Source organism: Microtus oregoni, unplaced genomic scaffold, assembly GCF_018167655.1.
Source record: "Microtus oregoni isolate MIOR12 unplaced genomic scaffold, Mior012 000005F_ref0000423, whole genome shotgun sequence".
Lineage (NCBI taxonomy): Eukaryota > Metazoa > Chordata > Mammalia > Rodentia > Cricetidae > Microtus > Microtus oregoni.
Genome location: NW_024543064.1, coordinates 11,630,884 through 11,647,417, shown reverse-complemented (window position 1 = coordinate 11,647,417; position 16,534 = coordinate 11,630,884). Strand labels below are relative to the sequence as shown.

General features: G+C 50.2%; 1 protein-coding gene across 2 annotated transcripts in view; it reads right to left on the bottom strand.

Moving 5' to 3' along the window:
* The window catches only part of Plekhm2 (pleckstrin homology and RUN domain containing M2), a 42,851-nt gene that overhangs the window by 11,210 nt on the left and 15,107 nt on the right, over positions 1-16,534 (bottom strand). The window contains exons 2-7 of one of the 2 annotated variants that reach the window (XM_041652460.1): positions 7,299-7,405; positions 7,018-7,127; positions 6,450-6,549; positions 5,855-5,942; positions 3,157-3,343; positions 1,419-1,478 (exon numbers count right to left, since the gene is read on the bottom strand). In XM_041652460.1, the coding sequence (XP_041508394.1) occupies positions 1,419-1,478; positions 3,157-3,343; positions 5,855-5,942; positions 6,450-6,549; positions 7,018-7,127; positions 7,299-7,405 (652 nt within the window). The remainder of the gene's footprint in view (positions 1-1,418; positions 1,479-3,156; positions 3,344-5,854; positions 5,943-6,449; positions 6,550-7,017; positions 7,128-7,298; positions 7,406-16,534) is intronic. The other variant, XM_041652461.1, reaches the window with a different exon arrangement.

The following is a 16,534-nucleotide window of genomic DNA, read 5'->3' as shown; positions in this document are numbered from 1 at the left end:
TCCTGAAACCTTGAAATCTCTGTGTGAATTTGTCCAAGCCCAGGCGTGGGTCACAGGCAGAAAAAAATGCCCCCACAATGCTGATGCCCAGAGGGCAGCATAGGAAGTTCAACCGCTTTAAAAGTTCAAAGAGAATCTCCCTGCTGGAAGCTTTCACACTGACTAATTTATGGGGTGGGGCAAGCTTGTGTGTGTACACAGAGGTCAGAGGATGCTGTGTGTGTGTGTACACAAAGGTCAGAGGATGCTGTGTGTGTGTGTACACAGAGGTCAGAGGATGCTGTGTGTGTGTGTGTACACAGAGGTCAGAGGATGCTGTGTGTGTGTACACAGAGGTCAGAGGATGCTGTGTGTGTGTACATAGAGGTCAGAGGATGCTGTGTGTGTACACAGAGGTCAGAGGATGCTGTGTGTGTGTACAGAGGTCAGAGGATGCTGTGTGTGTGTACAGAGGTCAGAGGATGCTGTGTGTGTGTACAGAGGTCAGAGGATGCTGTGTGTGTGTGTACACAGAGGTCAGAGGATGCTGTGTGTGTGTGTACACAGAGGTCAGAGGATGCTGTGTGTGTGTACATAGAGGTCAGAGGATGCTGTGTGTGTGTGTACACAGAGGTCAGAGGATGCTGTGTGTGTGTACATAGAGGTCAGAGGATGCTGTGTGTGTGTACAGAGGTCAGAGGATGCTGTGTGTGTGTACAGAGGTCAGAGGATGCTGTGTGTGTGTACAGAGGTCAGAGGATGCTGTGTGTGTGTACAGAGGTCAGAGGATGCTATGTGTGTGTGTACACAGAGGTCAGAGGATGCTGTGTGTGTGTGTACACAGAGGTCAGAGGATGCTGTGTGTGTGTGTACACAGAGGTCAGAGGCCATCTTGGGGATATTAGTTCTCTCCTCCCACCATGAGGCTTCCCGGGAAAGAATTCGAGTGGTCACGGTTGGTGGCAAGTGCCTTTGCTTGCCAAACCATTTTGCTGACTCCCTGTGGAGATCTTTAGCGACGCCTGGGCAGTTTCCTCACTTGGATCTCAGTCCACTAGGGACAGCCTGAAAGGACTGAGCCTTCATCTTTCTCCTGGATGCTCGGGTGGTGGATGGGAGCTTACAATACCTGTATCTCAAAGCATTGCTCTTATGGAACAGGTTTGTGCTCCAGTGAGCCAGGTCATCATCTACACCATTAGTATGACGATTGGCCCCGGAATCAGGAGGGTGGCTTGGTGTTTGGGCAACAGTCACTTAGTTCCTACGGGCCAAGTTCCCCTACTGCAGAATTCCACCTACTCCAACACCAGCGGTGGCATCGTTATGACCATGGGCATTGTTAAAAGTAACAAGGAGCTGATTCTGAAACATGCAGCAAGCTCGGCGTGGAAACGTTGCAAAACAGGAAAAGAGGGTCACAGAGGACTCTGTCCCACCTTCCCAGTCTGTGCTGGGTACAGACGGCACTGCTGGAAACACATCTCCAAAATCATAATCTATAAAAACGAGGGACAAAACTCAAGATTAGAAACGGGCAGTGGAAGGAGGTCGGGGCAGCAGATGGGAGACACAGGAGAAGAGAGGGGGAAGAACTGGGTACACCTTCTCTAAAAGCCGACTGTGACCTCGGCTGTCCTGAGGGCCACTCCTTCCCAACCCAGAGTCTGTTCTGGCACACAAGAACCTGGGTCTCCTTGCCTTCCTTCCCTCTGTGGCCCTGAGGTTGAAGTCCCGCCCTCTGGCTAGAGTTTGATGGTATAGCCTCCATCCACAGATGGCCTGGCTGCTTCCTCAAGGCCTGTCCATCCCTCTGACCCCATGAGGCCCACTCACGGAGACTGAGTGGCATCTTCAGTTATTCCATAAGCAAATAAGCAGTCCAAATCTTTTTTTTTTTTTTTTTTTTTTGGTTTTTTTCGAGACAAGGTTTCTCTGTGGTTTTGGAGCCTGTCCTGGAACTAGCTCTGTAGACCAGGCTGGTCTCGAACTCACAGAGATCCGCCTGCCTCTGCCTCCCAAGTGCTGGGATTACAGGCGTGCGCCACCACCGCCCGGCAGTCCAAATCTTTTTACTATTATTGGTTTTTTGAAACACATTTTCATGTAGCACAGGCTGGTCTTGAACTTGCTACATAGTAGAGAATGACCCAGAACTTCTGATCCTCCTGACTACTCCCTAAGTGCTAGGATTACAGGTGTGCCCCATCATGCCTGAGGGGTGTGTGTGTGTGTGTGTGTGTGTGTGTGTGTGTGTAAGCACGGGTGTGCGGGTGTCACAGTGAGAGTGGCCTGGTGGGTTCCCAGGATCAGTCAGGCTGTCAGGTGTGTGTGTGTGTGGCAAGTGTTTTTGAGCCACCAGGCCATCTCACCAGCCACAAGCTTGGGTTTATACAGTGCTGGGGGTCGAGCCCATGGCTGCATACACGCTAGACCAGCACTCTACCCATTCAGCTACACTGCTAACTCCTGCAATGCAAATCTTGCTGAAGCAAGTCTGAAAGTGGGACACGTGACCCATGGCACAAACAGAAACAAAGAATGAGGAAGGTCAGATCTCAAGGGAGGCGACCAGGGGGCCAAGTGAGTTCTTGGAGCCACCTCCCAGGAGGTGAGGCTGAGTGAATGAGATCAGATCAAGGCAACCTAGATCTCACTGAAGTGGGGGCAATGGCCAGGTTTATGAATGCCAACACCTAAGATCTGAGGAAGCCAGGGTTATCTAGTAATCCCACCTATAGTTTGTCTGACCCATGGAGGGGTACTAGAGGAACTGCCCAAGAAACCATGAGGGTTCATGTCCCCTCAGACCTCCTGCTTGTCTCTCCTGGGCTTGCACAGACTCTGTGTAGAACCTGCCACAGGACAACTTTCCCCAGGCAGGTGATGCTCAGCCCTGACTCAGGCAAATTTCGTGGGTGCATTGCTGTGATCCCTCCTTGTTCAGAAGACTGTCCCTGGGCATGAGGCTAGAAACTTCTGGAATGGTTAGGAAGGTACATAGGGCCTGATATTTGCTTTTTTTTTTTTTTAAGTTACCACAGAAATGAAGATCTCAGAAATGACCAGCTCTGTGAATTCCAAACACCAGAGACATTGTCACCCAGCTGGTCTTAGGAGACTCTAGAGGCCACTCCAGGGCACAGGCCTAGTTCCTTTCACCCTGGGGCCACTTACCCTCACTAGATGGGGCAATGGCACTGTCATCCCATTCCAGGTTGGTGGAGGTGACAGAGTTGAAGGAGTTGAGGGACAGGCTGTCTGAGCCATGGACAGAGCTGGGAAGGCGATCTTCGAAGTCCAGCAGGTACTGAGGTTTATAGTAGTCAGGCATGTAGGGGGCCAGATCTAAGTAAGGGGCATCCTGGGGAGACAGAAGAGGAAGAGAGGGGCGTCAGATAGGAACCTCGGGGCAGCCAGCAAACAAGGCTTAGCAAGTAGTCACCAGAATCAGGACAGGATGGAAGATGGGGATCACACACACACACACACACACACACACACACACACACACACCACATAAATACCATTCACACACAACACAGACAGACACACACACCACATACATAACACACACACAACACAGAGACAGACACACACATATACCACACACACCCCACCCCACAGATAGACACACATACTACACAACACCGCACTCATAGATTTATACCAAACAGATACAGACATACCACATACACACACCATCCCACAAACACAAACATACACAAACCACGCACACATATCCCACAGATATACGCACAACATACACACACATAGACACAGATACACACCCTCACACAGACACCACAGACAGACAGACAGACACACATACCCCCCCCCCCAACACACCCCATGCTCTCTTTTCTTAAGGAAATCAAGATGTTTAGGAGTTAATTGGGAAGTAACTGCCCCATGGAGTAAGGAAAGAGTTTGGAAGCCTTGGATGGATAGGATGTCAGCAGTGCGCAGGAATGCATGCCTGGCTGGGTTCCATCAACAGTGCCGCAAAAGAGGAGGGAAAAAATCGTAGAAATCGAGTCGGAGCAGCTAACATTCCCCTGATGGCTCTCAGCATTAGAATCTCTCTCTTTCTCTCATTTCTACTACTGCTGAGTCCCACCTCCATCTGTTAGGGCCGGAGTAGGGAAAGGGTGTGACCAGATGGGGCAGTTAAACTAATCTTGCCATGCCTCTGAGAGGCTTTGGCCTCTTTGGGGTCACTGTCCTTCCTCTGGGTACAGGCACTTCCTCTGGCTTGTGGCTTCGCTGTCTACGGTTTGCTACTATAGTCCGGAAATATTAAATGAGAACTTGCAGAAATAAAAACTGATAGGTTTTCAAAAGTTTTTGGAGCTAGGCATGTGGTATGTGCCTTTAATCCCGGGCAGAGACAGGTGGATCTCTGTGAGTCCAGCCCAGCCAGGAGTATTTAGTGAGATCATGTCTCAATAAAAAATTATTTATCATTTATCTTTTATTATTTTGTGTGCATGATGTGTGTGTGGTGGTGGTTGGGGGGGATTTGTGTGGAGGTCAGAGGGCAGTTTTGAAGAGTTGCTTCTCTCCTTCCACTTTTATGTAGGATCTGGGTGTTGAACTTGGGTAGACAGGTTTGTGTGTAAAGTGTTTTCACCTGCTGAGCTAAATCGCTGCCCCCCTTTCTTTTCTTGTTTCTGTTTTGTCCTGGAATTCACTCTGTAGACCAGGGTGGCCTCGACTTCACAGAGATCTGCCTGCCTCTGCCTCCCGAGAGTTGTAATTAAAGGCATGTGCTACCACAACCCAGCTGGCCCCAGTTTTTGTCGTTGTATTTCCAATAGGGTTTCATGAATCTTGGGCTGGGCTTGACGTTGCTACACAGCTAAGGGTGACTTTGAACTCTGGATCCTCCTGACTCTCCTATACAAATCATAAGTTTTTTTTAAAAAAATCTAAAACAAAACTCTTATATGTTATATTATCCTGCTTTGCCACTATCATTGTTATCTCTTACAGAGACTAGCTTTTTAGTTTAATTTTGCTTTTTTGTTTGTTTGCTTGTTCCAGGACGGGTTTTTCTGTGTAGCTCTGGCTGTCCTGGAACTTGCTCTGCAGACCAGGTTGGCCTTGAATTCAGAGATTTGTCTGCCTCTGCCGGCTGCATCACCACTACCCAATTTAAGGTTTTATAGTTAAGTGTTGATATGTGTCTGTGTCAGATAATGTGCACTTAAAAGTGCAATACCCTCAGGGGCCAGAAGAGGGCATCAGATTCCCCTGGCACTGAGGTTACAGGTGGTTGTGAGCTGCCTGTCATACAAAGGTGTTGGTAACTAAACTCAGGTTCTCTACAAGAGTACTACATGCTCTTAACCACCAGGCAATCCCTCCAGTCCCTGTGTCTAATTTACAAATTAAACTATTACAGAGGAAAAACCACAGCGCATACAGAGTTTGGTACCATCTGTGACTTTAGGGATGGGGGTAGTCTTAGAAAGTGAGCTCTGTGACCATGGGAAGGTCTATCCAGTATATGGATGAGATTTGGAGTGGGGTTGAGAGCTCCTGCGGGGAAGCAGAGCCAAGGACACTTGTCAGGGTTGCAGGAATTTGTCTTGGACCTCTCAGACACTCAAGTCTTAAACATAAAGGGGAGAGCCCTTCTGAGCTAAAACACTTGAGGCAAGGTGGTGTTTCCGCATTGTGCAGAGAGGCCGGAAGACGCTGAAACAGGGCTGTGAGCAAGCCATGAGAGAGAACAGCGTTTCAGCCAAGCCCACGGACCCCAAAGGTGCCCTTTATCTGAAGAAACAGGCGTGGCCAAGTTCAGCCACACCCAACAAGCTCCAGACTAGAAAATGAAGTCCTCCCCCGACCAAGATCCCAGGTGTCTCACCAGCTCCAGGTCGAACCGAATAAACTCCAGCCCAGACACCAAGGTCAGGAAAAGAGTCAGGTGATCGTGACTGCAGACCAGGGCATTCCTGCCAGACACAGAAAAAACAACCTGAGGATTTCTGAGTCTGGTCACCAGCCTGGTTCAACATCCCCAGAAAGCCTACAGTGTTGAAATTGGATGCATGACAGCCCACCCCTGGAGGGCACCCAGCTGGCTCCGCCAGGCCCTCCTCCTCATCCAGTGTCGCCTGGTCTCTTACTGGCTGTGAAGCATACTAGCATCTCCAGAGATGGGCCTGCAGATCAGTGGCTGCTATGAACACTCTGTCCCTGGAGTGTCCCCAGCAAAAAGGGAAGGCAAACACTGGGCATTTGGTCAGCCTGAGGCTAGGGCAGACACCAGACTGTTTATAGAGCCCAGCTGGGACTCTGGGGGAAAACTCTGAGCTCTGCTGGAGGAAGCCACCAGACTGCCAGCAAGACTCCACGGCTCTCTGGCATCACTGTCAGGCCCTTGGTGTGTGATACCAAGCTAGGCCTCTGTCTCTGTGTGACAGGCGGTGTTAGGTAGAGAGTTAGTTCCAAACACTCACCTGACATAGTACTTCTGCAGCAGGCCCAGGTTCTCCTGGAACAGCCGCAGGTAGCTCTCCAGGGAATTCTCATTGAGAGCCAGGTAGAGCCAGGCGCGGCCTATGGAGAAGGTAGGAGGAACTCAGCTGCTTTTCATCTGCCAAACAAAGGCCTGTGAAGAACTAGGCAGCCCACAGCCTGTAGGCCAGGCCCGAGCTTGTGGTCAGCCAGAGTGCAGAAGGCAAGATGGTGTTTGGTGGTCAGTGCTTTTTTGAGCTATTCAAGGGACATTGCCCCGAGCCTGCGGCCTAACACACTTCCCTTATGTGCTTGGCCTGGGACTCCAAAGGAATCCAGTTTTCTTGTGGATCATGTTCCCCTTCACTTCATCAGCGACACACCCACACCCTGTCATATGCACAGGGAAAAAGTGAGGCTTTGTGGAAAGCGCTGGCATTTGACCCACCACCGTCACCGCCACCACCACTGGACACTACAAAGCAGATGGCTGCCTCAGGCTGACCTGGGCTGGACCTGAGCCACAAGCTCCCCACAGGGAGAGCACAGCTGGCCCCTGGTTCTACTCACTGCGCCCCAGGTTGGTGGACACGTGCTGTAACACCTCGATCTGCTTGATGGCCTCTCTGCGGGTGAAATGGACCACGAGCACCCAGTAGCCGGAGGAGAGGTCTTGCAATCTGTAGGGCCAGGACAACAGCTGAGCCTAGGTAGAACCGCCTCAAGCCACCAGCCGCTTTCCTTCCATCCCCACCCCAGGACAGAGGCAGACAAGGATGGGAATGCTTCTCAGGGGGGCACCTGGGTCCCCAAACCTGGCTCCATCAGCCCCAAGAGCAGCCTGCACTCACCCGTACAGCAGGGCGTGGTCCAGGTGCTCACACAGGCGTTGCAGGACCTTGTCGTGGTTCCGGATAGCAGGGGTCTCGTCCTCACACGCTGCAAAGTAGCTCTGCAGCTAGAAGGAAGAGAAATAATGCTGCTGAGGGAAGTTCCAGGCATAGGATGCCCTGGGATGGCCGGCAGAGCTGGCTTCCAACGGGCCTGCTGAGCACTGACCTTGCCTAGGAGGTAGAGGGCAAAGGCGCTCGGGAGGGGCTCTGCATAGACAGCCAGTGCAGCCAGCACAAGTGTTGGGTGGTACCAAGCTTTGAGGCAGGGCCATAGGCTGCACTTGCTGCCTGGGTACCAAATACAATGGTGTCTATATAAGTCAAGCATACACAGGCACACACACACACACACACCCTGTTGGTAAGGCCGGAAGTCATTTGAAAGATTCCCAATCAGCCCCTTTTAAAAAATTCATGCATTTACTGTGTAGGCATGCTTGGAGCTGCCCTCTGCAAACACTGAGGTCTGGTAGACCAGATCACCTGCTCTGATGACCTTCCTGCCAGAGGCTGACATGGGCATTGAATTTGCTGAGGAACCTGGCCAGATCTAGGTGTGTGCCAGGTTCATGTCAAGCCCTATGCCAAGAAAGACACTGTTCCCAGGGCTGGAGACAGGAACAGAAAAAGAAGAGGGGGAAGGGGGGGGAGACAGAGAGAAGGACAGATGGACGGGGGAAGTTTGAGATCGCAGATGAGGTTCCCTGAAGAACCCCCGGCTCACCAGGGTGACTCAGGTGGCTGAGTTCTATGCAACCAGATCAGAACCCTCCATTCCTGTCACCTTTCCAGTGGCCCAGATGGCAAAGGCAAGAAAAAGGCGCAGATCCCCGAGCCCCGGGGTGGGGTTTAAGCTCCAGGGACAACTGGATTCTCAAGTGTTCTCTGGAGGCAGTGACAGAGATGGCAGCAGCAGCCGAGATGGGTCAGCCACACCAGGGAGCATGTGCTCTTGGAGGGAGGCCAACCATTCAGCTCCCACAACAAGAATAATCTCTTCTCTGCGACCAGAGCAAGCCCAGCCGCCTGGCTGACCAGGGACAGAGTTCAATCCCAAAGGGTCAGCTCACTTGTCATGCAGGCAGGAGCAGAGGGAGGAGAGCCTTCTGGAGCAGCCAGATGGACTACACCCACAAAGCAGCACAGCGGCCTGCTGGCAATGGCTGGAGGCGTTTGGGGCTTTTGTTTTTTATTTTTATTTATTTTTATTTTTTTTTGAGGCAGGGTTTCTCTGTAGCTTTGGAGCCTATTCTGGAACTAGCTCTTGTAGACGAGGCTGGCCTCGAACTCACAGAGATCCACCTGCCTCTGCCTCCCGAGTGCTGGGATTAAAGGCGTGCACCACCACCACCTGGCTGGGGCTTTTGTTTTAAATGGTTCCCAATTGGCAATTTAAAATTTTGTGTTAATTGCTGGGTGGTGGTGGCACACACCTTTAATCCCAGCACTTGTGAGGTAGAGACAAGCAGATTCCTGTGAGTTGGAGGCCAGCCTGGTCTACAGAGCAAGTTCCAGGATAGGCTCCAAAGCTCCAGAGAAACCCTGTCTTAAAAAAATCAAAAAAAAATTGTATTATTTATTTTATGTATATGAGTGTGTTATTTATGTGTATGTCTGTGCACCACATGCATGTCTACTGCCCAACATGGCCAGAAGAGGGCATCAGATCCCCTGGAACTGAAATTACAGATGGCTCTAAGTGGCCATGTGGGTGCTGGGCATTGAACCGAGGTCCTCTGCAGGAGCAGCCAGGGCTCTTGCCCCCTTAGCCATTGCCCCAGTCCCTGAAGTCACTCTTGCACACTTCAGTGTAGCATCACACTGTCCCATCAGTGACCCTCCCTGACCTGGCCTCAAATCCATGGTCCTCCTGCTTCAGCCTCCCAAGGGCTGGGATTCCAGATGTGTAGCACCACACCTGGTCTGCTTGTCTTTAAAAAGAATATTATTATTATTATTATTGTTGTTATTGTTATTGACAGGGTCTTAAAGTGTAGCCCCGACTGTCCTGGAACTTGCTTTGTAGACCAGGCTGGCCTCAAACTCAGAGATCCACATGTTATATGCTTAGAGGGGCTGACATTTGGGTCCGCACTCAACAAGACACATCTTCTGGAAAGCTCTGTCTCTGACCACCCCACTCCTGCCCTTCGTCTTCTGTGCTTACTCTTTTGAGCATGAAGCTGAGGGTCACCTGTGTTAGTTCTGGAAGGGTGACCCATTTTCTCACAGCCCAGCCTCTTGCCACCTTATCCATGAGTCAACGTGCCCTTTCTGGACTCTTCTGTGTTGTTGGTCTGTTGTCTGTTGTCAGTTCCCATATCAGCCCCCAGGGTAATTATTTCCTCTTTACTCAGCACTTGGATGTGGGCAGAAGTCCTCCTGGCCCCCACCCAGCTATTCTTTTCCAAAATTGTTACTCCGGCCCCCCTTAACATTTCATCTAGTTATTGGGGGTATGTATGTACATGTCACGGCCACATGTGGAGGTCAGAGGACAACTTACAGGAGCTGGGTCTCTCCTCTCACCCCACAGATCCGATCTGGGGATTGAACTCAGGTCGTCAGGTTTGGCGGCAAACACCTTCTTACATGCTCAACTACTTTGCTGACCCCAAGCCTTCCTTTAACAAATCAAAGCTCACCACCATTCCATTTTGAATTTTTTTTTACTATTATTTTATGCTGGGCAGTGGTGGTACATGCCTTTAATCCCAGTACTTGGGAGGGAAGGGAGAGGTAGGGGATCTTGGAGTTTAAGGCCAAGCCTGATCTACAAAATGAGTTCCAGGACAGCCAGGGCTACACAGAGAAATTCTGTCTCAAAAAACTGAAAAATTTTTATGTGTATGGGTGTTTTGCCTGCATATGTCAATTGTACAGATTTTTGTGAGCTGTTATGTGGGTGCTAGGAATTGAACTCCGGTCCTCTGGAAGAGCAGCCAATGCTCTTAACTGCTGAGCCATCTCTCTCTCCAGCAGCCCCCACTCCACTCTTGAATTTATAATAGAATTCCGCTGAACCCAGAGATTGTTTACATGGAAGAATACAGGCTCCACCCTTATACCCTCTGACAGCTGTCTTCGGGTATGTCTTGCACGTATCAAGGTGAGTCGCAAATCTACACATGACATTATGACTCAGAGAGCACTCTGCAACCACGAAACCATTAAAAAAAAAAAAAAAAAAGGACATCACGGCCAGTGAGGGAGCTCAGTGTCCAAGCCTGACGACCTGATCTCAATCCTTGGAGCCCACACGGTAGGCAGAGAGAACCGACTCTCATAAATTGTCCTCTAAACTCTAGACACATGCCACAACATGTGCACCCCAACACACACCTGCAAAACAAAGGAAAAAGTAAACTAGAGAAACACAAACCGCGATGGCGCAGAGGATGGAGGCGGGAAGCGAGTGTTCAGCCTGGCACCGTGCACAGCAGCACACCCTCAGAAACTTACTCGACTTTTCCTACTCACCCCCCCCCTAAAATGAATTAAAGGGACTTTTAGAGATGAGCTGTCCAGTACAGTGCCTGCTAGCCTTGTGTGGGGCTGCGATGTGGCTGCACGTACTTAGAGTGTACACAGCCTGAGCTCAGTCCCCAGAACCAGACATAACGCACATTTTAAAAAGCAAAACAGAATCGAAGCTAACTTAAAAACATCAGAATGCCCACTCCAGTAGCACCGGCCATATTTCAAGTGCTCAGCAGTCACCAGAGCAAGCAGCTCTGTCCTGGTCATCACAGCAGGGCAGGCTGTCCTGCTGGCTGCTGCTGGCAGATGCTGGCTGCTGCTGGCTGCTGCTGGCTGCTGCTGGCTGCTGCTGGCTTAGGGGATCAGGTAAGAGAGAGCGCCCAAGAGGCTCAGCACAGCTGGTGAGCAGCACCTGGCAAGAAAACATTAGCTGGGATGACCAGTAACAATGAAGCCGGATTCTCCCTCACACCAATGGTGTAGACCTGGCTAAGCACACACTTCCGCCCTCAGTAACTATTCTATTAGCAGTGGTTCCTACTCTTCAGGCGTTCTTTTTTTTTAAAAAAAAAAATAACTTGTGTGCTCGTGTTTTAGTTTGATCTATGTTGGAGTGATACGTTATGTTGACAAAAGTCAACTTAGGAAGGGTTTGTCTTCGCTCACAGTTCCAGGTCATAGACCTTCATGGTGGGGGAAACCAAGGCAGCAGAACGTGACATATCACATCCACAGTCACTGGCAGAGAGACACGGATGTGTGCACGCTAGCTTGAGCTCAGGTCCCCCTGCTTAAGGAATGGTGCTGCTCACAGTGGCCTGGCTCTTCCCACACCAGCTAACATAACCAAGACCGTCCTCTAGATGTGCCTACAGGCCAGCCTCGATCTGGGAAATCCCTTGCTGAAATTCATTCCAGATGGTGTCTGTCACATTGACAGTTAACATGAATCATCACAGCATGTGTGTGCATAGTGTACATGTGTGAATATCTCTGTGTGTGCATATCTGTGTATGTGCATGGTGTACATGTGTGAATATCTGTGTATATGTGGTATGTGTGTGTGCATATCTCTCTGTGTCCATGATGTATCTGTGTGCATGGTGCGTGTGTATGTGTGTATTTGTGTGTGCATGGTGTGTGTATATGGATGGTGTATATGTGTGTTTAACTGTGTGTGTATATCTCTATCTCTGTGTGTGCATGGTGTATGTGTGTACATGATGTTTGTGTGTACGTGCATATCTGTGTGTGTGCATGGTATATGTGTGCCTATCTCTGTGTGTGCATATCTGTGTGTGCGTACATCTATGTATGTGCATGGGAAAAAGGGCAGATATTGACAGTGAGTATCTTCTGCAATTATTTCTTAAGATTTAAAAAAAATCTTTTTTTAAAGACTTATTTATTATGTATATAGTGTTTTGTCTGCATGTATGCTGCAAGCCAGAAGAGGGCACCAGATCTCATAGATGGCCTGGTGTGGTTGCCGGGAGTTGAACTTAGGACCTCTGGAAAAACAGCCTGTGTTATTAACCACTGAGCCATCTTTGAAACAGGGTCTTGCTATGTAGCCCTGGCTGTCCTGGAACTTGTTATATAGCCCAGGCTGGCCTTAAACTCAGAGAGCCATCTGTCACAGACTCCCAAGTGCAGGGAGAAAGGTCTGCATCACTCTGCCAGGCTACCTACCTATTTTTTTTTTTAAGAGTTTAAGAGTTTCTGAACCAGGAGCTAAGCTAGTTGCCAGTAGGCTCCAGTTCTGCCTGACTCTGCCCCACTAGCTCTGTAACAACACTGGGAGCCACCATGTCTAGCTTTTCAGTGGGTCCTGTAATCGGCACTCAGTCCTCATGCTTGCAAGGTAGGCGCTTCACCAGCTGAGCCATCTCCTTCACTCCCTTAGGCTGGTTTAGAATTTCTGTTATCTGAAGGGGTTCGGTCCGGTGCTGGCACTAGGCCAGGCACAGATCTTGAGAAGAGCAGGAAGAAGAATGCCCATGCGTCGATAACGCAAGAGCTGCGTCAACAGCTCGAGTTCATCCGCTGGGAGCTGGTCAGCAGAGCGGGCACAAAGGTGAACAAGCAGCAGAGGTGCTCTCTGAGCCAGGAGAGGCGGCTGGCAGCCACCCACGGCCTTAGGTCTGGGACAGCACACAGTGGATGAGGACTCCAGAGTGATGGAGCCAGGAGACAGGACATAAGGAGCAGCCTATAAGTGCAGCTGGCATCTTTTATGCCGAATAAGTCTGGTTGCAATCGATATTTGTCGATAATGCTAATATCAGCTATAATCAGATCTGTCCGTCACATACTGAGTGCTCCTTATGTGCAAGGGTAAGAGGATGAGTCCTGAGATCAGATGCGGGTTACATGCTGACTCTGCTCTCACTGGGGAACCAAGGTTACTCAGCTGCTTCAAACTCTAAAGGTTTCCAGGAGGCTTCAGACAACAGTAACACCTCAGGCATCAAAGGGCCAGCCAGGCAGTGGCGGCGCACTCCCTTCATCCCAGCACTCCGAAAGCAGAGGCAGCAGGATCTTGTGAGTTCAAGGCCAGTCTACAGAGTGAGTTCCTGGACAGCCAAGACAACACAGAGAAACCCTGTCTCAAAAAACACCAACAAAAATCAAAGGACCTCGTAAACACTTTACACGTGTGAGCGGCACGATGCTGACGGCAGTGACTCAGAGACACCATTTAATCCTCGCGGCCACACCGTAGCTGAGGTCACACAGCTAGCAATTGGCACAGCCAGATCTTAAACACAAGTATTTTCATCATGCTTGGGTTCAAAATCCCTGAGCGGACGTCAGAGTTCCCAGGTTGGTGGTACACGTTGTCATCCCAGCACTGGAGACCGAGCTAGCTTAGGCTACACAGGCAGCCCTTACCTCAAAGACCAACACAGAGCAAGCAAACAAAAGTGAAGACTCTGTTTACATTTTCTTCTAAACCAGGCGGCAGTGGCACACACCTTTAATCCCAGCACTTGGGAGGCAGAGACAGGTGATCTCTGTGAGTTTGAGGTCAGACTGGTCTACAAAGCAAGTTCCAGGACAGCCAGGACTGTTTCACAGAGAAACCCTGTCTCAAAAAACCAAAAAAAAAAAAAAAAAAAAAAACAAGAAGAAAGAAAATTATCTTCTAATATATTTTAAAAGAGTCCAAGAGGACTGGAGAGATGGCTCAGAGGGTAAGAGCACTGGCTGCTCTTCCAGAGGTCCTGAGTTCAGAGTTCAATTCCCAGATACCACATGGTGGCTCACAACCATCTGTAATGAGACCTGGTGCCTTCCTTGCTGGCAGTACAGTGTATGCTTAATAAATAAATCTTTTTTTTTAAAAAAAAAAAGAGTCCAAGAAAGAAAGTCAGTGTAGATCCCGAGAGACAGCTCTGGGGTCAAGAGCACTGACCAATCTTGCAGAGGACCTGGGCTCACTTGGGCTCACGACCATCTGTAACTGCAGTTATAGGGGACCCAGTGCCCTCTTCTGGCCTTAAGCAGCTGGCACACATGTGGTGCACATACACACATGTGGGCAAAACATCCACACATGCAAAATAAAAATAAGTAAATCTTTGAAAGCCTGTAGAGTTGAGCCTGTTTCTTGGATGATGGTCCAGAGCTGTTGGAAGCCACGGACCTGTGACTCCCTCCTTGTGTCTCCCGAGTCTCACTTCTGGGGTGAACTCACCCTGCTGATCAGAGGGTTTCCCCTGGGCGAAGGCAGAAGGTTTCCGAGTTGGCAGAACATACCGTTCTGTGTGTGTTATCTCTGCTGCCTTGGTGTCACGGTGACAGAATCCAGCAGCTACCACAGAGGTTAAACAGACAGAAAGCGGTCCATAGCTCTGAGCAGAAAATGATGCTGGCCCATGGCCTAAGGTCTTGAGAGAGGTGGCAAGCAGCACTCACTGGGACAGCCGGGCAGTGAGAGGAGCCGTGTCTCCTAAGGTCAGTTCAGCAGAGGCCAGAAGTGGGTGGCGCAAGTCTTCAGGAGTCATATAGCTCAGTAAACACTACTAACTACCTAGTATATATGGATATGAACATTCCCCCCATCGCAGGCCAATATGGCAGCCCGGGGCTCAAAACCAGGGCCTTGTGCATGCTAAACAACCAGAAGACACCGAATACGTCCCTAGCCTCGGATCCCATTCTTCACAGAAGTCCACGACGTCCTGGCATCTGGAACACTTACATTCTGGTGCTAAGGATAAACTATATGAAACTGTACATTCCATACAGCATCAGGGATGATAAATACTACTTTAAAGCAAAGAAGGGCATGGGCCTGTTGCTCATTCTGGACCAGGGATGATCCCTCCAAGGACGGACGATCACTGAGGATTCTAAGGGACGAGTGTTTGTGTCTCAAACAGGAGCAAAGGTCCGGAGGCAGAAGCAACAGTGAAGTTGATATGGCTGAGTTCAGGGAATGAGGATCGGAGTCGTATGGGATGTGGCCATGAAAAAGCTTCCTGCTTCATCTCCAGTTTGATGTGAAGCTGCTAAAGGCTTGAGCAGCAGAAGCTGACTTGGTCAGATGTGTGTCACAGGCTACTGCTTGGTTGGGAGAGGGGACCAGGGCAGCCGTGGTGGTGGAGGAAGTGAGGAGGGGTCAGAGGAAGGAGGGGAAAGTGGTGTCCAGGGGTTCATCCATGGCTGAGACGCACGTATGAGGAAAGGGAACGATGGTGAGTCTAGGCTTTCTGGTCCCAGCCACAGAATGGTCCCATTCATAGATCAGGTGGCACTCTGCCACGAGACGTGAAAGGGGAGCTTTCCAGGAGGTGGTGGGGAAATGGGCTGAGATGCACAGACTGTCCTGCTGGATGCTGAGGTCAGGAAAGGTCCTCTGAGTGTTGCCCAGGGGGTGACAGCCTTTGACTAGGGTGCTCCACAGGGCACTTGGAGAACTTGAGAAATACAGCGATACCCAGGCCCCTTCCTGGACCAATACAGCAGAGTTTGTAGATGGCCACACACTGCCTTTCTTTCAGCAACCCCAGGAAGTCCCACGCAAGGCCAGTGTGCTAGGGGAACAGCAGGCATGAGGTCCTGCGGCAGGACCACCACTAAGTGATCCAACATGGCTGCAGCCAGCAGCTGACAGGGTGGGTGACTGCGAGCAGCGGGGCAACAGAAGTCAGACCAGAGAGCATATGCTGCAGAAGCCATGGGAAAGAATTTCCAGACAGAGGGCACCATGGGTTCACAGTGGCCAAGGACCTTGACAAACCCTGGGCTGAGAGGCAGGGGAGTGCCATTGAACATGTTTTGAATAAACAAGGAGTTTTTAAAGGACTGCAATAATTTGGAACTCAACCCCCAGCAGGTTCTTGATCTTTCTGCTTTGAGTCAAGGTCTCTTGTAGCTCAGGCTGGTCTTGAACTTGCTATGTAGCCCAGGATGACAAACTTCTGATCCTCCTGCCTCCAACTCCCAGGTGCTGAGATTACAGGCTTGGTTAGGCCTGGTTTATGCAGTGCTGGGGATGGAACCCAGGACTCCAAGGATGTCAACCCTGCTCTTGGCCAACTGAGCTGTGACCCAACCCTGACGGCATTAGGGATATTTGCCACCAGTTTTCCCCCCAAGACAGGGTTTCTCCGTGTAGCCCTGGCTGACCTGGAACTTATTATGTAGGCCAGGCTGGCCTCGAAATCATGGAGATCTGCCTGCCTCAGTCTCCTAAGAAATAAAAT